Below are 27439 nucleotides of genomic sequence, written 5' to 3'. Positions count from 1 at the left end.
ATGGATGAGAGCTAAAGCATGTTTATATTAGCTTGGATGCCAGCCTGTTCGCTCCGTTCCACATTTTGTTTTGTCTCTACAATGCGTAGAGACAAAACAAAATGTGGAACGGAGCGAACAGGCTGGCATCCAGGCTATGTTTATTTAATGTATTCCAGTGGATGTGATTGCTATCTAAGCCTATATACAGTAGCATCTTTGCACTATTGTCATGCCTGAAATGATCTTTCTCGTGAATGTAAATTAATGAATGTAACTGAATGTATTGAAATTAATGTAAGTTAATTTATTTAACAAAATTACAATTTAACTGAAATAATTGTCGCTCTCGCTCAACACTTCAGTGTGGAATATAAACTAGCATTAACTTTAACATACTGCCATTCAATGATTTTTACTTTGTACACTCTCCCCCCAAAGGGTCTCACTGTGTATAGACCGGATGCCCTTTCATTAATAGCCACATTTGCATAAGCTCTGATGCCCTCGCATTAATAGCTACATTTGCATAAGCTCTATTGCAAGGGAGAAGCTTAACATCTAGAACAAGGTGAGATGACACATTCGTCCCTGATCTACAGTATCCCTGCCATGAACGAGATGTTTTGTCCTGTGATCATTCATTCTCAAGCACATTGCTTACATGACAGAGATTGTAGTTTGTTTCGAGTCATTGCTCTCCTCAAACGGCAGGGGGCAGTGTATCTGTAGTGAAGGCTCTCCCACTCTGCCTGTTTGGGTATTATGACACACTTCCCATCAGGGAAATGATTGGTTTGGTTTCTTTTTTTCGTATTAAATGTTTTTGTGCAGTGTGGCAGGGAAAGACCACAGGGGCCTCTGGGACACATCCAGAGCTACCAGGAGTGTAATCAGCTTCCTGGAGGCCTTCCAAGGCTCTGTGCAGAGTGCGTTTCTTTTTAAATGGCTCCGATGAGCAGTGTTCAAAAATCCCATCACCAACCTGCACAAATACTACGGCTGGCTAGGGAAGTTCCATTTTGTTAGGATACCCCAATCTAGAGTGATGTGCCATGTTTTTAACACTGGTTGTTGTTTTTGTCACGTTTAATAGTTTATCAACCCAAATGTACAGTATTTGGCTGCAAATACCCATTTGAAAAGATTTTGTGTGCAAAGAGATTTGTCAACATTTTCTTGAAAATAGATCTACAAGCTCAGTAGCTCACATTTGACATCATAGCCAAAAACCTAATAGGGCTCAAGTGTTTCAACTGTTTGGAAACCACTGGCATATGAAAGGAAATCAAAACATATTTGCATCACTGATTCAGTAAAGATGATAAAGGAAAAAAAAGAGGTTTACATATGTTCTACAATCTTTAATGAGCTTTCCAGCTTGCTGTACAATACCTAGGCCTGTGGTCTATCAGAATAGAATGTAGATTTCTTTCAATGCGATGAAAATGCTCATACATTAAAAACGACAAACGAAACCAAATAAACATACATGTCTAATAGTTACTTTGCTTGTGAGTTGAGTTTCACTCTTTCACAAACTTTCTCCAGTCGACCAGGAATGTGAGATGACATCACGATGACTTCACTGCTCTAGTTCTCAAGGGTGATGGTAGGAGTGCAAATGAAGCATCTTTTTTTTTCTTTCTCCTCCACGTTCGGACAATAAACAAACACACAGAACACAGAATGACTGGCAGCTGCAGGGATCTTAATCAGGTCAGCAAAACAAAGCAACGAATTCAACGCCGCAATTAAGTGACAACACTGTCTGACAGCACTGCACTGCAAAATACAACTTTATATCAGATGAAATTACAAACAAGCTTTAAAATCGTTTTCTGCAAATGAAAGTGGGCAGGTTGGTCATTTGACTTCTCTCATTACAATTTACCATAGTTTATTGAAACTAATTAACCTATTGACACATTAGCCTCCCTATTCTGGGCATGTCATAATAGAACATTAGACACAAAAAAAATAGAACATGTGGTTAAAATAGCAGATCTACAAGCTCTCAAAGTGTAGAGAGTGAAATTTGGTGTAGAGGGGAAAGGAGGGGCCGAGGATACTACTAGACCCCTGGGTGACCCTGGTCAACAATGTATACAGTATGGTTTAAGTGGTTAAGCTATGTCTTATCTCAAGACAACAATATCACCTGATTCTATAATAACACGACAACAAAACAAGTTGGAAAAACATTTAAATTAATCTCACCTCAATAGCGGAATTGGTCAAAGGTAAGACATACGATTTATTATAAATCTTGCTGAGATGAATTTACACATCTAGATAATTTTAAACAGTGTGGTGTTCCCGAGGATGACAGCATAGAGATGAGCACATGGCTGTGCATGAAAACACCCATAATCCCACAGTGTGTGACACACAAAGGCCATTGTATGATTCTGGTGACATCGCTTGGGCAAACCTTGAGGTCTTGTACAACAACAAACAATAACAATGTGTTTGGCACCTCCATGAACAAAAGGGAACGCTTTGCCGGAGGCTAACAGAGCTGAGCACTAAACCTCAGTGTGCCAGCTGCCAGCATGGCCAGTTATTCTATCATGCTTTGACGTATACGTCTGGCGTGCAGCGATCCGACAGGACCTCAGATTTCACATTACACAGTAGCCTTTCAACCGTCTCACTTATACCTTCCTGGGGACTTTCTCTTTCAAAAACATCAACATCAGAATCATCTGTTCTCGCTTTAAACATTCTCAATATCTCGGCTGCTTCTCCAAAACAGTCTTTCACACCCTCATTTCACAATATTCAACATCACTTCACAATTTTTAAGATTATGTCACCATCGAACCGCAAAGGTTACTCAACTGTGAAACAACCTCGCTTCCCATCAAAAGCCTCTCACATTGTCTTCCAAAACCATCATGACAAACCTTTCCATCCCGTTAATCTCTATTGTCACTTCCTACAGCCATCCAAGCCACCGGTCCCCATCCATACTTAACATAGCAATGGCAACATCCACTTATTTCAACACTGCAAGCAAGTAGAATACCTTCAATCATGTCATCACGTTTGTGGGGAAAACATGTACGTCCAAAACGTTACTAAACCAGCACTGATAAGAACACAGACTACTGTTGCTTTTCTACAGGTAGTTCATTGCATATTCCTGGTGTCTCAGGTGTGGAACAGCACAACGCTGCCTCCCAACCAAAGCGCCAAACACACCAGCACAGCTTTTACATCAAAATATAAACAAACATACTACTCCAATACATAAATAATAGGCCTATAAAGAATCATATTAAGAGTATAAAACAAAATCAGCAAATATAAAGAGGCAAACAGGTATAGACTGACGGTTCATGCCCTGAGAATGAGAAAGACAGTGGACGGATGAAGGTGGTTGAAGGTGAATTATATACTATACACACTCCAGTGGTGCACTTAGACCAGTGTTTCTCAAACTTTCACATTTCAAGGTCTCCCCTTAAGGCCTTAACTCTGATAGTGTACAAATGGAACCAAATGAACCAGTTAGGTTCCATGTGTACACTGTCAGAGTTACAGACTTGTCAGAGTTACAGACTTGTATGAGTCAATTTAGCCCCCCCCCCCCCTAAAGGAACCCACAGAGTCCCTCGAATCCACTTTGAGAACCACTGACTTAGACAACACTTGAACCTACAAGTATAATTGACCTTTAATGCCACCGGCCCCATAGATTAGATACTGTAGCTTTTAATGCTGATTCAAAATGAAAACAGATCAGGTTGTTTCGGGGAAGCACAGGACAAGATCTGAGTTAATGTCTGAATGACCACCGAAACATAAGGAAGGGGAGTTCAAGTCATGTCTCTCTGCCACTACAAAGTACAATCCTCAGTTTCAATTAAATGAATACTCTGGATTTAACATTGTAGGTAATGAAAAGAAGACTTAATGTGCACACCCGGTTCCTTTACCAGCAGGTGGGGGGAAGTGACAGCAGGGACAGTATGTTTGGGTGTGACCGCATGAGTCATTGCTTTTCATTCGTAACGTAAGTTTTAATCTGTCATCTTTCTACTAAACAGACACCAGCCGGACCTGTTGGCTCACTTAAAAAGAGAAAAAAAAAGGCTGATGTCATTCTGTTTTCAAATGAGGCACACAACGTGGTACAAAATAAAAGCCATTCTCCCCAAAAGGGCTTTTTTCTTTTGTTGAAATGACTACTTATACAGATATATGTGTACAATACAATACAATTCTATTCATACATTATTAGACATGAAATTCAAGTCCAGTGCCCTTAGAAGTGGTCTTCTCTTAACCCCTTAAACCCTATACTCAAGATGACCAGAGTCCGCAGGGCTCTATACGAGGGCCGCTCTCATTTTCGCTCTACACATAATATATAAAGTAAATTTACAAGCTCACGATATGTTATGTTGTGTTGCATTGTGAGCTGGTAGATTAGCTTTTTATTTTTTGCAGAATATTCACCTCTGAATAGGGAAGCGAGGGTTTTAAGTGGTTAAGTTCCACATTTAGCCATGCATGAGTTCCCCAGTTATTAAAAGGTTTATATAAAGCCTGTACCCCTCAGGGGCTGGCCCAAGGGGACAAAATGATGCTGGATTTATTTTGATGAATGCGTGAGAGCTGGAGAAAAGAACTGCTGTAAAAAGGAATGTAATATGCTTGCTTGTAATCCTGCCCTACAGCTGGTTTGTCTATAAAGAGGAAGTACAGATTCTCGTCAAACATCAACAGGGTTGTGCCACCGTGTCTGTGACAAAACATTGCATACGGTAATGTCACCGGAAGACACAAATACCACCTTGACACGGAAACGTGTTGATCACATGTACTCTAGGCACTAGGCAGGCAGATGGAAACCGGTGTAATGATTTGTTGCGTTGCATTTTGTATGGCCAAAGATTTTAAGGGAGATATTACATTTTTCATGACCACATACAGAGTTGCTTAGCTAAATATAAGTGTCTGTAAGTATGTGAATGTGTGTGTGTGTGCGTGCGTGCGTGCTTAATCCGTACGGTAACATAACACTAGCTGGGCCCAACCACTAAGACCACTTCAAAAACAGGTTCAGGCCTTTAGGCAAAGTAAGATATAGAAATTTCCATCTGGTTTCAAGTTCCTTTAAAAAACAAAAAAAACCTAGTTCACAAACAGAAGAGTAAGAATTATTGCATAGATTTTCCCTTGAGATTCTCCACACGGAAACCAATAGAAGAGCATAAACATGAAACAGTACTTTGAAAATGTCAACGAACAATAAAAGTTATTACTTATTTTAGACATTAAATGAATCAAGAAACAAATATTCCACACGTTTAAAGAATAAAGAGCGATAAATCAGCGTTGAGATTTTCAAAACCTTTAGCTGGTTATCTTTGGCGTTGAGTGATGGGCGCCTGCCCTTCACCAAGGCATGGAACACAAAATCACGCCTAAAGGTTGATTTATACTTAGTAGTGCGCCGGTGCCCGACACGACACACAACCACAGTATTAATCAGGCATACTCTAAGTGCTCTGGCGTGTTGGCCAATTGGCAGCTGGTTCTCTGAATGCAGGAAACAAACTAAAGGGCTGTGTCCACAAAAAGCGTTATTTGAGCGGAGGAGCACTTTGTATATGTCCACATCGCTTCTTATAGTGCATGGACGCCCGCAGACTGAGTTCGAACCTATCAGCAAATGACATTGGTGAACCGTGCTCCTCTCAAAAAGTTGAACTATTTTCTACTTAAAGTGGCCAGGGCACTCAGCCGAAAAATGCTGGGAAAAAATGCAGAAAAGCACGATGCTCTCCACTGGGAAGAAGAGCGCACCAGTGTGTCTTTACCATAGCAATACATGGCAGAAAGTCGCTGGCAGCTCAAAAAACGACTTCTGTCGACACAGCCCCTAAAAAACCTACAGCATGAGGGGGTAATGAACTACCCCGCCGCCACACTCCCTTTTGCTCCCCTTCTTTTTCTAGATGTCACCGTCCCCGGCCGCCAGCGCCTCCTCGTCGAAGCGGAACCTCTTTGCGTGGGAGGGGGGCGAGTCCAGGAAGTTCTCCTTGTCCTCTGGGTCCTCCGGCGGCGGGGCGGCCCATTTGGTGCCGCTACACCTGTCGCGGAAGAAGGTGCGCGGCGTGACAGGCTCCGGGCCGATGAGGGGAGGCGGCTGCTGCTGCTGCCATAGCCAGGGGTGGCTCATACAGTCTGCCGCACTGGGACGGTCCCTGGACGAGAACAATCACGCTTCGTTCAGTTTATTTCATCCAAAAAGAAAGGACTGGGTGTGTGTGTGTGTGTGTTTGGGGTGGGGGGGGTGATTTTTATTGAACTCCTCCATTAAAGGAAGGATTCTATCTGAATAGGCCTAGATGCTTCCTTCCTTTTCTTGCACAGTAACTGATATATCTTATTTGTGAGTTTAAACACACATTGAACTTGGTGCAACTACTTTCCATACAAAATGTTATTTTGACATTAGCAAATTGCTTAATTATTATTTACTCGAGAAACGTGCCTCCCTGTTTTAACGGCTCTGTGCATAACTGTAGTCCCAGTTTCCCCGAAGGTGGCGTGCCCATTTCCTGTTGAGGTTCATTTTCCCATAGCTTTGTTTGATTGGATCCTCGATATGCGTTTCTGGTTCAAATCTGCTGCCAGGCTAATCAAACAAAGCTGTGGGATAATTGGCCGGAACAGGAAATGGACATGCAACCTTCAGGAAATTAAGCACAGAGCCAATTCATTGCATTCAATCTTTTGTTCCCCCAGAATAGGCACGTTAGGGTTTAGGGTAGGGCATTCACCCATATTCGAATATTCGAATATCAAAGTCACTATTCGACATTGTTCACCGAAGTAGAATATTCGCTTATTTAACATTTTGTATTGTTTTCTCTTTAAAAGAATATATAGTTTATAAAGCTTGGCTAAATTGGAAGTCATAAGAATGAGTTGTCAATGCCCCTGGTGGATGAATTTGTTAATGCTCTATACCAGGGGTTCTCAAATCTTTTTAGGCTGTGACCCCCAAAATAAACATATTTGAACTGACAAGCACTTGAAATTGTAGGCATTACATTTAATGTGACTCTGTTCCGCAGATAAATGTTGTGAAAATAGCAGATCTACATGCTCACAACGCCTCGCGTTGCGAGGCGTTGTGAGCATGTAGATCAGCTATTTTCACAATGTTCGCCTCTCGAATATTCGAATACTTTGAGGTTGAATAATTCGAATACTAAAAATCACTATTCATGAATGCCCTAGTTTAGGGACTCACTCAGGTGTTTTGACCAACAGCTTGCGGATGAAGTCCACGGCGAGCTCGGACACATTGGAGAAGTTTTCCTTGCTGTAGTCCACGTTCACTTGAGAAACGTTCAGGTAGGTCTCCTGCTTGTCGTCCCCCACAAACGGGGACTCGCCCGTCACCAGCATGTAGGCAATGACCCCCACACTCCTGAAGAAAACAAACCACTTCACAGGTTCCATTCTACATATTTAAAGCCTTAACTATCACACAATGTGTTTCTATGCGACACATTGTGAGCTTACAGATCAGCAATTTTCACTATTTTTGAAATATTACAAATATTATATTAGAGTGAATAAAATGTTATTTTGTCAAAACTGACAAAACTGTATGGTAGAGTTTGTAAATACAATATAACATATACTGTAAACATGGGGTGATTCAATTTGGTATCTATGCTCTTCTATTGAGACAATTAAATCCTGTGTTTGGGTCAAAATAAAATGTCTCCTCATAGTCAAGTAAAAATAAAGCTGAGGTTGGAAAAAATTGTGTTATTTAGTTTCTCAACTGATTCTGACAGGAAATTAGGTCTACTAGCCAGGATAAAAGATCTACCATAATCTGCTCACTGCAAATACCCACAGTGGCCAAATCAAGTTGGGCTCCCATCGACTTTCTATACAGGAGGAAAATACCCAGAAAAAGAATCTGCTTTAAGTAGGATGTGAGGGGTCTAACTAGTGGTTTGTCATGATGCTGAATCCATTGCAAGCATATGTTTTGCACAAAAAACATTCATTGGCCCCAGAAAACGCCCACAAAACTGATGAAAAGTGATGACTCATCACTTTTCATCACTAAACCATCATTTTCTGGGGCCATTTTTAGCCCAAGGAATGTGTTTTGTGCAAAACAAATGCTTGCAATGGATTCAGCATCATGACAAACCCCTAGTTAGACCCCTCACATCCTACTTAAAGCAGATTTTCTGGGTATTTTCCTCCTGTATAGAAAGTCGATGGGAGCCCAACTTGATTTGGCCACTGTGGGTATTTGCAGTGAGCAGATTATGGTAGATTTTTTTATCCTGGCTAGTAGACCTAATTTCCTGTCAGAATCAGTTGAGAAACTAAATAACACAATTTTTTCCAACCTGAGTGGATTTTTTTCCTAGAATTACTAGACTATCAGAGCAAGCAGAGGTAAACAATTAAGCACTTAGTATACAGCTTTAATCATGTATTTGTGTATGTTTTGGTTCCAGGGAGACACAAAATAGATATTTTGAGTCTCGAGGTGAAAAGATTTAGGAACCTCTGGTGTACAGTTATACTGAACAGTTATATACAGTTGCTGAACAGTTGTTAACTCAATAACTGCCGGGCGCCGCTAGGTGCCGCTAGAGTGCCAGCCATTCTCCCGTAGGCATTCACTATCACATCCGGGTCGCCAGCCTGAACTGGCTTGGCTTTTCACTCGAATGAGTGCTATGCTAGCGAGCCGGCGGAAGTTAGCTATCAGTTAGCAATCGACTATATAATTTTTTAGAAGAGCGATCTAAAGTTATTCAGCCGCCAAAATAACTTGTCTGCTGGCCTCGGAACACAATCCGGAGAAAATCCGCTGTAAAGATGTGTTTTTCTATTGGAGTGGGCGGCGTGGCGCGGCCTTTTCTTCCCATTACAGGCCGTGTAAACAGAATCGCGGCCTTGTGCTAGGATGCTAAATTAGACCGGGGCGATCGTTGATGCCTCCGATTATTTAATTCATTTTACTAAAGGAACCGAAAAATGTCGGTTCTTGTAATCCTTAATACGTCTTGCTGAAACAGCGTTTTTTTGGGGGGGCTCTAAACTTTTTTCTAAACCATTTTCAATGGAATAAATCATCGGGACAAGTAGAATGGCTCGTTGGGAAGCGGTGGAGGAGCCAGGACCACCCACGTCGCTACTAGCAGCTCAGGGTAAGCGAAATAGATTAAAAAATTAGTATTGGAATGGAAAAAAGAACCGAGATTATTCGGTTTTCGCACAGAAAGAGTTAATACTAACAGTTATACTGAATTAATATCTGGGACTGTTTGTGTAAAGGACTCACCACAGGTCAGTTGCTGTTGTGATTGGTTCATAGTTCAGGATCTCTGGGGCTGAAAGAAGACAACAGAGAAAGACAACAGATGGTTTTGGTAAAGATTAAGTAAAGTTTCCTTTGCAGGTTCTGGGATGGGACAACCTGTTCACCATATGATGTTTAACTATAGATGGATTCAACCTAACAAAAATGACAGTGAATGTTCCAACCTCTTGGATAACCAACAAACAACACATGGTCAATGGCTTTTGGTCTATGCTGTGTTCACACTGGTAGCTACAAAAGAGGCTACCCGGTACAAAGTGATGCAGAATATCTGTTGCCAATTTGCATTTGTAGTGTTTTGAAACACGCTTGTTGAAAAAAGTATAAAGGAAAATATAAAAAGAACAGGGAACTGACTGAAATAATTCATTGAAATGGTTAAACAACACTTGCTCGTTTTATAGCTTTGCAAACACTAGTTTGCAGATGAAGGCAGCTTCATCTTTATTTAGTAGCTTTGTGACGTGCATCAAAAGCTACAATTGTCTTGCGTCAGTTAGTATCTTCATGCTGGCTTCCATTGAAAAGTAATGGTAGCCAGCCGTAGCTCAGCATCAGGGTGGCACTAGAGGAAAGGTCATACATAGGGCTGGGTCAGATTTTGCCACTAAAGCTGCTCTGTACTGTACATGAGTATAGTCTCATTCAACAGCAGGTGGTATAACCTACTGTACCAGTTCATTTTCCCATAGCTTCATTTGATTGGCTAAGCAGCCGATTTGAACTGGAAACACACGTGAAGGTTCAAAACTGCTGCTATTGCTGCCAATCCACTCTGAGGGAACGCGGACATTATTTGTTGGCCGGCAGATCTCGCCGCGTCCTCCGACGTCTCAAAATGACGCAGAGGGTACATGACTCCTGCTGCTGTCTGCTTTGAGTAAATGAGGAGGGACATGACTCCCCCTGCTGTCTACTTTGAGTAAATGAGGAAGTGATCCGTGCGGTGGAAAACGACTGATAAATCATAGTGATTTTATCATTATAATGGATAAGCCTAAACAAACCAGTTCACATGAACAATACTGATGTAAAATAAGATATCTGAACGGCTACATTTATTTATACAATTAAAATGTCATGAGCCAGCACAGTTATAGCCGGGTTACACCGGGTAGCTCAGTCGGTAGAGCTCTCGCCTTTGTACCGCAAGGTCATGGGTTCGATTCCGGGCACCGCCAACTCAGCGTATGAGTAGCACGGCTTGGCAAGTCGTGCGGCAAGTACTGGGAGCTGATGGTAGGTGTGGCGCTCCACCTCAGCAGTCCATCTCCCAGGGGTCTAGCGCATTGTAACGGGGACAGACTCCCGCGTGTTACCGGCTGATACCGACAATAAGCCACTCCCGACCTACTTGTATAGGGGGGTTTGCCCAGACTTCTTTTTCTTCCGATCACCAAAAGAAGTCTGGGTTTCCAGAGGCTACTGCCAATCAAACAAAGCCTGCCAAAATGAATCGGAACAGGAAACAGGTATGCCACCTTCTGAAGACTGGGACTTGTAATGTGAATTTATGGATTCTAGACTCATTTGCTATTCTGTAGGCTCATATGCCAAGTTGTGCGGAAAGGGGCATCCGGGTAATGTTCGGGGTAAAGTTCCTGCCCACCACTGCACCGGCTAGGGGTTTGAATCCCCACATATTTGGCTGTATTCGTTTGTGGGTGGGAAGCCGGGTGGAGAGGGTGATCTTTGCTCTAGTGGCACCTACAGGTTGATTGGGGCTCCTATTCAGCAGGGAGCAGAACTGTGAGGGATAGCATGCCAATTGTCAATGCAGACACTAGCTTCCTTCCACTATCAAAGTCAACACGGTGACCATCACTGACTTTGAACTCTAGATTCAACCACATTCAGGGCAGACCAACAGTTGAATGACGCTGATGCATTCCATTTTATTATCACTGGCTTACCCACGTATTCTGGTGTTCCTAGAATCTCTCTGAGCTCTCCCACTGCACCCAGTCGCCGTGCCAGACCAAAGTCCACAATCTTTATGTCCCCAGGAGGAGACAGGTTGGTCAAGAGAATGTTCTGAGGCTAGAATACAAACAGAAAGAAACAGAAAGACAGTGAGCCATTATATATATATATATATATATATATATATATATATATATATATATATATATATATATTATCATTGTTCTTTTAGCACTTTGCCCAAGTGCAAATAAACCAACTGACTGCTGAGATAGAATAGGTTTTGTTCTCTGTCAAATCAGGAAGTGAGTTAATCAGTGGAAAGTTACCACAAGGTACCATGTAACTGCTAAGACTTATGACTGTATTGCAAGGTATTTGACTCTATGGAGATGTCTATATATCACTCTGACAGCTAAAACATTGCTTGGATGTTGATTGATTGGATTTTATTCCTTTTAAGCTGGTTTGGCTTGAAGAACAGTAAAAGTGGCTGCCCTGACCTGGTGTGAAATTCTCTTATGTGTCCTGCAAACACAGGTGTCTTTAGTGTGTGTGTGTGTGTGTGTGTGTGTGTGTGTGTGTGTGTGTGTGTGTGTGTGTGTGTGTGTGTGCGTGCGATAATAACCTGATCACCATTTATTTTAATCGCAATTATTTTTGCAAAGTCGTTAGAATAACTTAGATTAATATTTACAAAAACAGCTGTGTAAAATGAACATAATTGTAATATTTCCATCATCATCCTTGTGCATGCTCATTTATTCACTTTCAACCTGGCCTCTCCATTCCGGGCATTTAGGGCTACGACATTTTACAAATGTAGAAAAAGTTCATACATTTTCAAAAATAGTGAAAATAGCTGATAGGCAAGGTGTGTGTGTGTGTGTGTGTGTGTGTGTGTGTGTGTGTGTGTGTGTGTGTGTGTGTGTGCGCGCGCATCCACAGACCTTGAGATCGAGGTGGACCACATTGGTCTGGTGGAGGTGGTGAACCCCCTCCAGGGTTTGTCTGATGAGTCTGGTGATTTGTGCCTCTGGAAGCAGCTCGTCAGAGACACAGTGGTCAAAGATCTCTCCACCTGCCGCACTGATGAACGAACACACACACACACACACACACACACACACGCACCCACTTAATTAACCACTTGAACCCTATATACTCAGTTGACTATTGGTCCCCCAGGGCTGTATATATACGAGCCAAGAGAGATGCTCTAGTTTTTTTCCCTCTACAATAAATCTCTTCACCGAAAATCAGCTATTGCATGACAGAAGAGTTCATAATAAACAACACAACTCACCATAACACCTTGAAAACTCAAAAGAATATGAAAGTGGTAAGAATCCAGAGAAATTGGTGACAGCAATGCAGATGGAAAATACCCTGAATTTACCATGACACATGTTGATCTAAGTAAGGTTCTATCACTTTTTGTGGTCACATGTTCAGATACTGGATTCTGATTGGCTTAAAACAGTGGTAAATCAGTCAACAACCTTGAGTTGGCTCATGGAACCCGCCCACTGAAACAATTAATGATTGTAACTAAATAACCTTGCAAGTTACAACTGTGTTTTCTTTCATTTATATGGTAGAAGTGGTAGAAAAGCAATTTACCATTCGAGGGGGAGTGGATTGTTGGCTGATTTACCACTGTTTCAGGGTTGTGGCACGAGGCTTACTTTATTCAAATGTATCTCATGACCGTTTATGGTATTGCAAGATTAAAGCTTAAAAGGATTAAAGGAACTGCCAATACACTGCTTTAACTGACTACTGTACTTCATATCAGTTTAAGTTTAATGATGTTAGAGCCAAGGACTATTTTATCTTTGTGGAGTTTTTACTGTGCCACTTGTTTTTAATGTGTTTCTAGGCTTCCTGACTTCCTCAGGGCAGGAGTACTATAAATTGTCCTGACACTGCCCTGTACCAGACAGACCAGGAGGTGGAAACTATTCTGTTCAGGTCTCTCTTCAGAGTAAACAGTGCTAAGGGTGTGGCTGGAAAACACCAGCGATGCACCTCCAGTCAGCGTTGCAGATTCCAATCTGCATTATGGATCTACTTGCTGCTATGTCGTCGATACAGAGAGAAAAAAATCAAACCTCGGTTCGAAGTGAAGCGGTGAACTTTTATTCTATGTGTTCTAGAGTTATGAACTCTGTGATCTATACATTCTTTATATATTCTGAATGAATGAATGATTTTATCTGGAGGGCCGAATTATCATATGAAGCTTGACCAATCCTCAAAGTATCCAATCATCAGACCGGGAGGGACACTACACACATATTCTGGACGTACAGGACAGATAAAACTGTTCATTCTGAACTGAACTGGCCATATATGGACATGGGACACACATTTTGCTTTTTGAAAAAGCCTATTCATTCTGGACTGATATTCTGGACGTACGGGACAGATAAAACCTGTTAATTCTGGACTGAAATGACCATATATGGACATGAGGTGACAGACATTTTGTTTTCGAAAAAGCCTGTTCATTCTGGACTGAAATGACCATATATGGGTGCGTGGGACACACAAAGCCACTCATTGGAAGCGGTTTTCACCGCTTCAAAAAGACTGGAAAGATAAAAGTTAAAAGAGACTTGATAGAACTTTGCTTATAACTCTACAAACTTGGGCATTATGGATTATTATCTACACATGGACCTTCAACTGAAAAAAGTCATTTACTTTACATGTGGATTCAATACATCCATCCTTCAAATAAATCCATGTAAATCTGTTTGGGGTCGACCTCCCTGGCATTAGATTACCACAGAGTCTAAAGCCTAGTTCAGACCAAAGATTTGCAACCAGCCGAGCTGAAACTTGCAAACACTTGTGACAGAATTCTGAAATCTGTGGTTTGCAACATTATAAAACTGCACAGTCCACATCAAAGCGACGAGTGGAGACCGGCAGCCGTTTCCACAGCAACGACTTAAGTCAAGTCAAAACAACCTACTTCCTTGATGCACAAACTCTAGCACCTGACAGCACAACCACCTTTCCTCCTGCATTTGTTTAGCTACTGTATATATTATGGGCCCTATTTTCGTCTATGCTAAACCCTAAACTTCTTTGCATTTGTACTATTTTGATAGACATTTTAAAATACTTCAAATAGACGATATACATCGACACGTTGTGAGCTTGTAGATCAGCTATTGGAACTATTTAAAAATGCTTTTCAAAATAGTAAAGAAAAAGGAAAATAACTTTAAGGGTTTAGCATGGACGAAAATAGGACCCTATACTGTATCTATTCTGCTAGATCTCTTTTATATGGTAAACAACCAATGAGCAAATCCAGCACAGTCCCTCTAGGCTATGAAATATAAACAGACCCGTCCCTCCCGGCCCCGGGTATGGGAAACATCAGCATTTCCCAATAAGACATCAATGTGTTTTGTCTTGTTGTATTGCTTTCCTGAACACCACATGGATTAAATGACTTGTGATGTAATTTGGGACCTCAGTGCTCTGACTTTAAAGTCGTATGAGAACATATACTGTATGTTTCTGTTCTCTAAACAGAGAAATCAGAGATGTTCTGATTCAGCCGACATGCGACAGGGTAATTCCGACCGCTACTTTTTCTCTGCAATGTTCTAAAATCGGTTTGGTCTTCCTGTGAATCTTTGGTTTAACTGGGCTTAAAGGTTTTAGACAAGCATTCTCTCCACCGCAGTGCAGAGTGCAGATGCCCTTGAGCAAGGCACTGAACCCTAAATAGCTCCAGTGGTGGTGTGCACTGATTGTGTGTGTGTGTGTGTGTGTGTGTGTGTGTGTGTGTGTGTGTGTGTGTGTGTGTGTGTGGGTGTGTGTAGGGCTGTCACGATATGACATTTTACATGACGATTAATTGTCACTCAAATAATTGGCGATTAACGATTTAATTGTGTATTTGTCGTCGATAATTACATTTCTGTTTGGCTTTTAGGCTTTGAAGTTGCATATGGCAGATATGACACATAACCTAAACACACAAATAAATTACTGACATATTTGACAACTTACTACTTAAAAATAACATTGACAGTGGAAATAGCCGATCAACAAGCTCACAACGCGTCGCGATGCGACGCGTTGTGAGCTTGTAGATCTGCTATTTCCACTATTTTTGACTCTTTTTTAAATATATGAACGTTTTTCAACATGGAAACGATTATGACGATTATGAAAAATAATCACGATTATGTCAAATAATCACGATTAGACGATTATGTAATAATTGTGACAGCCCTGCGTGCGTGCGCGCGTGTGCGTGCGTCTGAACCCGAGTGCTCATGTGGTTGAGCCACACCAGGCTCAGTGCTTCCATGCACAAGCACAAGTTTGTTGTGTTTCTGGACTCACTATTCCAGCAGCAGCACAATGTCGTGGTCCGTCTCATAGGCAGCGTGCAGGTTGACCACGCGGGCATTGTGGCGAGCCAACTCCAGTACGGCCATCTCGTGCACAACCTCCGCTCGGCAGTCACGACCTCGCCGCCGTTTCCGCAGGAACTTGGCGGCGAAGACTTTCCCCGTGGCCTTCTCCACGCAGCGCCTCACCACCGCAAACTTCCCCCTATGACAGACAGACATCAGCATTATGCAGCATTACAAACAGGGACTGCTTTTCATTACGGCTCCACCACACCTCCCCTCCTCCAACTGATGCCAATCCAGATTTTGGGGTCCTCGGCTAGTCGTAAACTAGACCACAGATTACCAAAGGTTAAATAAAATAAGTACACAAGCACACGCTCACAAAAGTGTACATAAAGCATACGTGCACTTTCTGGCCACACTGTTGTCTCTGGCAGTTGTCCAGTGTCTATTTTGTATGTAGTAACAACTATTTCCATAGAAATAGTTGCATTGTGACACATTGTGAGCTTGTAGTAGAATGTCATGACAAAATGTATATAAATACATCTTTTATGAATCACTCAATCACATCAAAATATTTAGATCATTTGAAGTAATATTCTCGTTGTAGCTCTAAAGAATGTACAGAAAAACCACAGAAATAATCTCTCCATGGCTTTTCCTTTAACCAGTTGAGTTGTTCTAGTAAATGAAGAGGTGGAGGTAACGTTGATGAATTGTTAAACTAAGCAAGTTTTGAGAAAGCATGACAACAGTAATGGAGTTTAGACATCTGCAGATATACAGTACATATTCAATATGATAATTCTTCATATTAACTTTGACCATTAGCAAGCTGTACATCGCTTAGTGATTCTATTGATGACCAACTCTGACCATGTGAGAAGAGAAAGTGATATATCACTGTTCCCCCAGCCCAGCATCATCCGTCATGATCACTGCAGGTTAAATTACACAAGTGACAAGGCACTATGGGCTTGGCTTAACCATTGTGATTTGTGAACTACGTGTGACTCATAACACGATATATCATAGATGTTAGAACACACTAGTTGTCAAGGCAGGTAGGGTTTGTTTACAGTTATTGGAATATTTTATTAATTGTGTAATCTTATCCAACCCCCACCCATGGGCCCTTTACCTTAACCAGGGTCTTTGTATCTACAGTACATCATGCACAGCTCCCTGCAGTTTTGCATATTGTTATCATTTCCCAAAGACATTTGGTTTCTAATCAAATAGCTAAGTGGTTGTCAAAGTTGGATACAGGGACGCCCAGGGGTCCTTCCGGGGGTCCTCAGCAAAATGAGGAACAGATTAACCATGTAAAGCACTATTTAAAAAATAGCAAAAAAATAGCAGATCTACAAGCTCTTAACGTGCAACATCGTGACACGTTGAACTGAGCTGGACTGGTCTTTGGGACGTTAGAATTCCTGATTAATTGCACTTTGTAAAATACAACAGCAGCAATTTAATATATTGTGCTCCTATCTCTTAAAATAGTGTAGTATAAAACTTTACATACTGGGATACTAACTTTGAATGCATTGCATCTTAACACATTGTGCTTTTAACTGCTTTGTTTTAATGTGACTTCTGGTTTTACATTTTTTTTTTTTAAATCTGTTTTAGGTAACTTGCACACTGCAAGTGGCTGAGGGGGATTATGTATGCAAGAACACAGGGAATAAAATAAAGTGGTTACTTTCACTATAATGTCACCAGCTAGATCTAATGAGAGAATATACTGTATACTGTAAGACTGACTATTTAGAGAGCCTACCTTTTACTCTCCTCACCTACAATAGACATTAGAATTCATCTAATCTAATAACTAAGATCTTCTGTGTCCCTGCCTAGAAGAAACAAATCTTTTCAAATGTGGGTCTGCAGCTTAATATGCCGTATCAATTTGGGGGTTCTTGACATGATAATGTTAGAAAAAAGTTGAACAACTCTGCCTGTGATTCACAAATACAGTTGGACATTGGCTATGGCTACAGTCCAACTTTCAATCAGGCGGTAAAGCTTATCTCCTCTCCTGTAACTCAACACAAAGGTGACCTGGTTGGCAGGTGTGCAAATAGCCCTCCATTATACATTAAACAAACATGCTGCAAAAGAGCTAGTCTTATATTAAAGAAGGCAATGTTCAACCAGTCACCAGCCACTTCCTGCATATATCACACCCTGACATACCCATACTGAGAAAGTGAGAATTGCTTGCTACATACGGTATATTTTACCACTCAAGTCAAAATCACATTGTCATGTTTAACACTAAAGTGAAGACATTTCCTTAAAAGGAATTGCTGTCACTAACTTTAGATTTGTGACATTTCAAAACTTCCCGTTTCCAAACACACATACTGTAACAGCGTGTACAGTACTAGAAAGAGAGAAAAAGTGTACAAAATGTATTTTGTTCCTGTTTAGCAGGCTTTCCTCAATTATGTTCTGAGACAGGCTCTCTTGAAGTCTTTACAAATACAAAATGACACATTTGTCACCATCATCCAGCATTTTATTTAATTACATTTTCTACTTCACTTTCTTATTTATGAACGTTTATTAATGCAAAGCACTTTGCATCTATGATTGTGTCCCCCACCCATTGCTTTGATATAAAGCACACTGAGCTGTATGTTTTGTATTAAAGATTATAGCATCTATTATACTGTAGTATTTTATTGCGACCGTAGGGTTTCCTGCAGTGCTTTATCGGCCAGGCGGGCCACCCGGCCTAAAATCTGTAGCACTCGGCCAAGAGTCTGGTGAAAACATGCAAAGCAAACTATACTTTTGCGTTTGTGTTTGTTTAAGCAACTTCTCCTCCTATGTTGAGGGCAATAAGAATTAATCAAAATTAAGGGAATGTGTGTCTGACATCTTGCTCTGGCTTCACAGTGATGTCACACAAACAGAATCATCTGGTTCTACAGACAGGGATCTCCATGTATGGGCATAATGATGTCAGATGTCATAGACATCATAGGACTTTCACATAACGAATAACTGAGTACCGGTAAGCATGTTTGGGCTTCTTCTTCTTTCGTGTATCATCGTCCTTGATGATTGGTTCACAGCATATCTCCATACAGAACATGGATCTCCATATATGGGTACTAGTGGTCTCCATATATGGGTAACTGGTCCGATATACATCACTGGCCCTGAGGTGTCTTAGAGGGGTGCATCTCTCCACTCCGACATGTCTCCTTTCCGACATGTCTCCATTCCGACACTAACCCTATCTCTACCCCTACCCTAAACCTTAGGCCATGGGGAGTGTCGCCACTCCGACAATAAGAAGTCCATTTCGGAGTGGCGACATGTCGGAATGGAGAGAGCCTCCCGTCTTAGAGGCCCCCCAGACGAGATGCGATATTGCATCAGATCAGAACTCGGAGCCGGGGGTTGATCGGTGTTCATTTCAAACGACAGCGATCCTCTGTCTTGAATTCGGGCCCGGTATATCCCGCTGTGCCAAGTGAAATATCTGAGACCATTACAAATGAGCCAGATATCCTGGATGACCACCCCTAGCGATCTCGGGCCAGAGTTGAGTGGGGAAAAAGTTTTATTTTATTTTTTCTGGCAGTTGATTGAATAAAGAAACAAGGCTCCAGCCTCGGTTCTCAAACTATGTGTCCCGACTAGTGTTGCCCGATCCCGATCACGTGATCGGATGCCGATATGGCCGTTTTTATAAGATCGGAGATCGGGAAAAAAATATCGAAAAAAAAAAAAAAAAATTTTTTTTTTTTTATATTTTCTGGGAGTACTGAAAGTTACAGGTAAGGTGAATGCGATATGAAATGTAAGCTTACCATAATCACAGTAATCCTTAATCATTTTCAATCATATTCAAGGGCTTTTGGAGAAATGAGACAGACAGAGCACTGCAGAGGGAAGGTGATTGTGTCAGACTCTGTGTCCAGCTGGCAGCTGATGCCAATAAGTAGTAATTGGCCCCTTGTTAATGGATCAAAGGAAGGCAATTATGTCTCTCTGCACTGTCAACTAGCTGCTACAGATGCATACTTTTCAAGCAGACTGGTTAATTGGTTCTTAACTTATTTTGTTTCAACTTTAAAAATGGCCAATGTTTTACCAGTTTTTATAGTTTGTTGATTATTTTTGATGCTGTAATGGTCTATTTTATTTTATTTTTTGAGATATTAAACAGGTTTTAAAAGTCCTTAAATCGTGACTTCACTGCCAAATTTCAAATGCCACACCAAAGGTCCGCTGCACAATGATTGAGAAACACTGCACTAGTAGGCCTATATCACTATACACTACTCATAAGCTTTGTTTTTAATTTGTTGATTCAGTGCTGCACTAAGTGATAGAATGAATAGATTTTTTTTTCTTAATGCCTTGCCAAAAGATCGAATCGGGAAAGATCGGGATCGAATCGGAAGCAATAATATTTGATCGCTATCGGATCGGGAGCAAAAAAAACCTGATCGGGGCATCCCTAGTCCCGACCCAACGTGGGGTCGCGGAAGGTGCCATGGGCTCGCACATTGACGACCATACTACTGTGTATAACGTCTATTTGCCCTTCAACTATAAAATATATATTGTTTTTTATGAGACACGCATTGTAATTAGGCTATGCTCCCAAATCCATTTTATTACCTTCTGTTTGCATATGCAATGAGTCCTGCAGTGCTGCCAATCTGTTGAAGGTGAAAATCATGGAGGTTTTTTAGCGAGGTGAAACGCCATCAAAAGCCACCTCGAAGATGCAGGTTGGAACTCACTTATATGGAGCTCAAATTAATCATTACATCATTGCGCGAAACTAGGTCAGATAAATAATTAGCGCATCAGTTCCAGGTGGTGGTCCGCTCTCAAAAGTGGCCAAGCTTCTCATCATTGAGAATGCTTGCCAACACTGTCAGAGTAGCACTTGTATAGGTCGATTTAGAACCCTTTTAATTTATTAATATATTAGGCTGAGTCGTGAACCTTTTTCATGTAATATCCATCTTTGCGTTCGTTGATAGCCAAAAAAGCAGATACAAGCTCACAATGCACTGTGCCATGGCTGCGTCTACAGAGAACAGATCTGTTATTTTGGGAACATAACCATGCTGCGCATTTTGATGACCAAATAATCCTGTGTGCACTGTAATATTACGTGGGAATGATATACCTTTTTGAACAATAGACTAAATTGCGTGGTGTTAATGAGTTGTGGTCATACAACACCAAACAAAACAAGAAAAAAGACCGCACGTAGTAAAAAAGAAAAAAAATCCCAAGGAATGTATGTCTCTCTCACTTTGAGTATGATGACATTATATGAATAATAATGTGGCATATAGCATCAACCAGCATTTTAACGGCAACCAGCCAGACATTAAACAGACATGAGCTTAATCAGCTAATAGCAATTATGAATGTCCAAACCTCGCCGTTGTGGGCGTGCAGTCGCAGAAAAAAAAAAGTTTAACCTCTCGCTTTTTTTTTACTGTCCCACCACCTCATCCAAGCATATAGAATAGGGACAGGCCTAGGTTCCTCAATATCATTTAGCTGGGGACCCCCTGGAACTCCCCAAGGACTGGGGAGTTTGGACTGGGGAGTTTTAACTAGTGTTAAATATGCCAACTAATCTAATGGAGTTTGTGTGTGTGAGTGTGTGTGTGAGTGTGAGTGTGAGTGTGTGAGTGTGAGTGTGAGTGTGAGTGTGAGTGTGAGTGTGTGTGTGTGTGTGTGTGTGTGTGTGTGAGTGTGTGTGAGAGAGAGAGAGAGAAAGAGAGAGCTATTTCCTCTTTCTCAGTAGCTGGACGCAAGTCTGGTTTCCACATGAGTTCATTTCCTTCTTCCTGATTTGCAAGTAGAATGGGGGCAACAGATGATGTGATTGATTTGAATATGACCATGCACGCTTACACACACACACACACACACACACACACACACACACACACACACACACACACACACACACACACAGCGGAATATTAAGTGTGCTTGTGAGCCGTTCGTCCTTCTATTGTTGCTGTACAGCAGCTATTTGTGGCTACTAAACATGACCTAGTTTCTCCTCTGGGATGGAGTTGTATCTTGCCTTATCATACCTAAACCATTTTAGAGAAGAAACATAGCAAATACAGAGGAATTCCACATTTTCTGGATAGGTCCAAACTTTCCACAGGTCACACACAAGTTATTAAATATGGCAATCATTTAATTATATTTGTAATTAATCTGCCATGTGCAACGTTTGTTTAAGAAAGCCAAACAGATTTTCAAAGGTTCCAAAAACACAATTAAATAATTGATCACAATTATTTGTGTGACAATTACATTTAAAGGAGTAGTTCACCCCCAAAATGACTTTTTTTTTCTATTGATTACTCATGGAGAGTAGAGTTCAATAATATTTTTAGGTTTTTGTTGCATTCCTAAGACAAAAATGTGATAACAATAAATGTACCCCCATCCGGAATCAATAGGGGTAAATTTACTCGAATCAAATTTTTGTCTTAGGAATGTGACAAAAACCTAAAAATATTATTGAACTCTACTCTCCATGGCATGAGTAATCAATAGAAAACAAGTCTTTTTGGGGGTGAACTACTCCTTTAAGGCCATTGATGTCTTTGATGAAATGTCAAATTGATATAAACCGACATCAGATTAGAGAGGAAGCCAGGGAATGTTAGAGAGGAGATGGTTTTGGTTAATTATTTGGTTAATTATTTGGCATAATGCAATGTTTAAAGACACCACAAAAACCTAATGAACATTCAACATCTCAATATCATTTTCAACATCTCGATATGTCTAACATTGTGCAGAGACTAATCTAGTATAGCGAATAGCCTAGGTAGTCCCAAAACACATACAAAATATAGTATACAATATTCTGATCAGTATTTTTTTCCCCTTCCACCAACAGACAGTATTATCAATATGGACACATAATATCTGAAAAAGAATATTCTTCTATGCGTAGTAGTTCATCACTTTTCAAAAAGAAAACAACTTACTATTCTAATACTTTGTTTCATCATCACCACCACTGTGACTATTTCGCATGTACAAATCTGACTTGGCCACCTCTCGGCAAGTCAGTTAACAAGCAGTTACCGCACCGGTATACATTATGATCATCTGACCTGGCTGCCCGGCTCTCCAGTCAGTTCATAAACAGTTATAATAACAACATGTATATCGCACCTGCCCAGCTCTCCGGTCAGCTCATAGAAGTTCTCCAGGGGCTCCGTGTTGATGGGGGTCTGAATGTCCGCCAGCAGGCGGCTGTCCAGCCTCCTCCGAGACATAATCCTCTTCCCCTTCAACTCTAATTGAATTAAAACGGTTGGACGTTCCTTTTAAAAAGAAGAGCGATCTGCGTCGTCGTTGGCTTCCGAGCGATAACACGAGCGTTGGTCATGGACATTACTTACACGGTAACGTCATGTAAAGTAAATGTTAGCTCGAGTCGGTTAGCTCCGGGTTGGTTGGTTGCCGCTTATTATTAAAGAATGGATTTGAATTTGATTCCGAGTCCGGTTACTGTAACGAGTAATGATTTCATAAACTAAGTATGAATTATAGTAAACAAACGTTTGTTTTGTTGTTGTTGCTGCTGCCTCCGGTATGTTCAGTTCAGTTCAGTAACTTCACACAGTTTGAACATTCTTCTCACTTCACATCCTTCTGTTTGCGACGCGTGATTCCTAAACCCACCAGGCTTGAGTTAAGACCCGCCTCCTCTCGATAATCTTAAGTATGAAAGTGCCCATGAACGTTAGTGCTGCTCGCTCAAGTGCAAAGTAGGCTACCTACTACCTACTGATCCATTACAATAATACACGCAGCATAAGGTCCAAAGCCATATCCAAACCATAACAATTTAACTGATAATCAGTTAGAATTTTTATTTTGAGCACAGTATAGTGACAAATTAATAGCTTTCTCAGTACGTTTTTCTCTTTAGCAAAGTTACAACGTTTTCCCTTTATTAAGCACAGTACAATTAAGTCAGTTTCAAGATTTTTTTAGCACAGTTTATTTTGAGCACTGTAGTGAGAAATTAATAGTTGTGAACTTGTGCATTGTGCAAATGCAGGCTTTTCTCAAGTACAAGTGTTCATGCCTCTGACTTTATCCACCCTCCATGTGTCAGGCAGGGATTTCAGCCACTCCTGGAAGTCCTCGCGTTTCCACGAGGCGGGTCTTAACTCAAGCCTGGTGGGTTTAGGAATCACGCGTTTGCGACACGTCACGGACAAGGCGCATGCGCGCTAGTTTCAGAAAGTTGAAATCCCATTGCCTGGAAACACTGTCAGGCTGTGATTGGCTAGATCACTCTGGTTCCCAAACAGTGGGTCGGGACACCTTTATGGGTCCCTTTATTTGTTTGTTTCCTACATTTTGGTTTGAATTATTATTTCAAAAGTAAAAAAAAAAAAAAATATTAAAAAATAAACATTCCCCAAAAAGCTAAGATTTTCATGCATAGAAAAAAAAGAATGTAATTTGATTGATAAATAAAAGAAACAAAATTTCATAAATAAAAATAGGCGATCTACAAGCTTGTAGATCTGCTGTTTTCACTGGTTTGGGTCCTGGTCCTGGGCAAACTTATCTCTTTTGGGTCATCATGAGCTAAAAAAAAAAAAAGTGAAAAATCACAATTGCAATATTTATCATAGACTGCTAAACAGATCAATAGAAGCATAGAATAGTCAATTATTCAATTAGGCTATGAGAATTAGTCAATAATTTAGTACTATGAATAATACATTTTGAATTGTTCACATGTATAATGTTAATGCATTGGATCAGTTTGACATTAATCTGGTCTTTTGTGGACAATGATTTTATTATGGGGTTTCTGTTTTGTCAGTCAGTCATAATCTCTCAAGAACAGATTCCGTGCTGCGAAAAAAGCAGCAGAGGGCGGTGTTTTCCCCATTTTTTGACGATGGCATCTCCTGCCATCACAACCGACAGGTCTCTTCTGCCATCTGTTGGCGTAAGGTCTGGTGTTGCATCTATTCAAAACCTTAGTATACTAATTACATAGTTATATGCTTGTCTAGCAAAGTCACCCACATGACAGACAAAAGACAAGGGAACAACATTGATAATTATTATAATAATAGCTTTAATTTATATAGGTTTCATTTATAAATCCAAGGATGCTTTACATAAAAAAACAATGAACAACCAGCAAACAAAACAACCAGCATAACAACTATTTGCCATAAGCCTGAGGCTGAGACAATAGGTCTTTTCTAGGCTTTTCTAGGCAACTTTGTCTTTTTACAACAAGGGTTCATATTTTAGATTGTAATTAGAGAAAAGAAAAGATAAGTGTTAAAATGTTTTCATTTACTGCTTTTTGTCGTTTTAGCAATTTTAAAACTCTTTTAGTGCTAAAACCGAATGTTTTTTTTTTTTTTTTTTTTTTTTCGTTTTTTTTTTTCAATCAAATACAATATTTGTTTTGCTATTTTACTTACCCTGAGCTGCTTGTAGAGACGTGGGTGGTCCTGGCTCGTCCGACGCTTTCCAACGAGCCATTCTACGTGTTCCGACGATTTATTCCATTGAAAATGGTTTAGAATAAAGTTTAGAGCCCCCCCCAAAAAAACTCAATCTATGCGCGACGTATCCAGGGTGCCAAAACCGAACAATTCCGGTTTCTTTAATAAAATGAATTTAATAATCGGAGGCCTTAACGAAGCCTGACTCTAAATTTTCATCCAGGCCGCTGACCGCGATCTCTTTCCACCGGCCCGTAATCGGGTAACGCCGCCGCATCGCGCCACCTAATCCAATACATTCTCACATCTTTGAAGACCATTTTCTCTGAACTGTGTTCTTATGGAAGCGAAAACGTTTTTTTGCGGCTAAATCACCGCAAATCGGGCTTCTAAAAAAAAAAGCCTATAGCCATCTGTTAGCGCTCTTCATCCGGGTCATGTTCATTCCACTGGTCAACGTGAAATGAAAATCCACTGCTGCGTGGGTACCCATATGTTACAGCGGTGGCCTATGGGGGAATGTCTGGCACTTTGGCGGCCTCTTGTGGCCCTTGGCACTCATCATGTTAAAGACCCAATGAAATGACTATTTTGGGTATTTTATTTTGAAGTTTCAGTTTGAAAAGGAAGCCTGTGTGTTTCTGAACCTATCCGAGGGGACCAGCCCTTCAGGCGATGGGATTTCAAATCTGAGTAATGGCAGTAATGGGAGCCAGCAATGGGAAACAAACAGGTGAATGTAATCAAAGGTTCATTTACATTCAAAAACTCTATCTATGTCATCACTTTTTGAATTTCTGTTCACAGGAAGTAATTAAGAATGGCCTATTTAGGGACCTTTGATATAAATATACACAAAAATTGTTTATTTTCTATTTTTTTGGCATCTAGTGTTAGGTATGGCCATATTATCACTACAGATATGCTCTAAAAGTGTGAAAAACATGTTTTTGATTTCACCCCGTCTTTAAGGATTTTGATTTCAGTGGGTGGGGGCATACGTAGGCTATAAGCTAAATATGTATATGGACGGATTAACCCCCACGAGGGCCCCTGGCCGATATTTCTTTTGGGCCCCCCACACCCTCCACCATTACCCCCCCCCCCCCCCCCCCCCCTCCATCCCGACGTGCACTACCCAGCTCGGATTTTAAGCCATGATGATCATCTGTGGGCCAAGAAAGCACCTGTAGACAACAGAGGAGGGGCCCACACATTAGATTTTTAATTAACGTATACATTTAATTTTAGTAAATTGTCAGTGACCACGTGGCCCAGTTCCCCCAAGGGCCCCTGAGAGCCAAGGGCCGCTGGCAACGGCCCCACCTGCCCAATGGTTAATCCAGCCATAATTTACAGACACAATGAGCAATATTTTTGTCCATGCCTTAACCCTAAACTTCAAATAGCCGATCTACATCAACACATTAAGACCTTGTAGATCAGCTATTTGAACTATTTAAACATTTTCTTCAAAATAGTAAAAAGGCAGTTTTTAGGGGAAGTTTAGGGGCATGGACGAAATTGTGTCTAAAAAAATAGGCCTACACATGAAAATTGGGGTTATGCATATTCGGCGAACGTCAGTCCCTGGGATGCTGCACCACTTCCGGTTCTTGTCTGGAGCAATGATAGTGAATGTACAGTCAGTGATTTTCTTTCTTTTTTCTTTTTCTTTTTTTATTCTTTTTTCTTTTCTTAATGCTTGTAGCGTGTAAAAAAAAAATCACCGCAAGTGCGCTAAGAGTGTCTTGATCTATTGGCTTCCACTTCTGTACAGACTCGTTTTTCAGTTTCCAAAAGACAAACTGGAGAAGAGAACATCTGAAGAGATAACTTTACAACACTTTAAACTCCAACAACAGACGAGAACTGGAAGTGGTGCGGCATCTGCAGGGACATCACTGACGTGCACTGAGTTGTAAACCCCTATTTGGCACACAAAGCCCATTCCCAAGATGTACCGCAATCTTTCATGAGCATGTGACTTATGGGGGCTATAGACTAGTGTTACTGTAAATAGTAATAAAGAAATTGCTGGCTTATTGTGTCTAAAAATAGATATTAGCCACTTGTTAGCCTACCCATGCCCCCACCCAAAATCGCTAAAATTGCTAAAACGATAGAAAGCAGTAAATGAAAACATTTTAACACTCATCTTTTCTTTTCTCAATTCAAATCTTAAAGGACAATTTCCCCACTTTTCAACCTATCTTCATGTATTGGTCCTC

At 40.8% G+C, this 27439-nt stretch overlaps 1 protein-coding gene across 1 annotated transcript; it reads right to left on the bottom strand.

Annotated features, from left to right (window-relative positions):
* Positions 1-166: 166 nt before the first annotated feature.
* Positions 167-23320, bottom strand: stk17b (serine/threonine kinase 17b (apoptosis-inducing)). The gene is made up of 7 exons (XM_080752973.1): positions 22891-23320; positions 15668-15880; positions 12241-12379; positions 11281-11407; positions 9329-9377; positions 7256-7435; positions 167-6200 (listed from the first exon to the last, which is right to left on the bottom strand). Exons 1-7 carry the CDS (start codon positions 22992-22994, stop codon positions 5948-5950), a joined length of 1065 nt encoding a protein of 354 aa, XP_080609099.1. The 5' UTR covers positions 22995-23320; the 3' UTR covers positions 167-5947.
* Positions 23321-27439: the final 4119 nt, after the last annotated feature.

This window comes from Nannobrachium achirus (genome assembly GCF_963921795.1).
Source record: "Nannobrachium achirus genome assembly, chromosome: 22".
Lineage (NCBI taxonomy): Eukaryota > Metazoa > Chordata > Actinopteri > Myctophiformes > Myctophidae > Nannobrachium > Nannobrachium achirus.
Note: the sequence above shows the minus strand (reverse complement) of the source record. Positions and strands in the feature narration are given on the sequence as shown.

Coding starts and splice junctions, on each gene's coding strand:
- stk17b (XM_080752973.1), bottom strand. CDS start 22,994: ATGTCTCGGAGGAGGCTGGACAGCCGCCTGCTGGCGGACATTCAGACC. Junction 12,380..15,667: donor ATTGTGCTGCTGCTGGAATA/GTGAGTCCAGAA, acceptor TTCGTTCATCAG/TGCGGCAGGTGGAGAGATCT. Junction 7,436..9,328: donor ACAACAGCAACTGACCTGTG/GTGAGTCCTTTA, acceptor TGTTTTCTTCAG/GAGTGTGGGGGTCATTGCCT.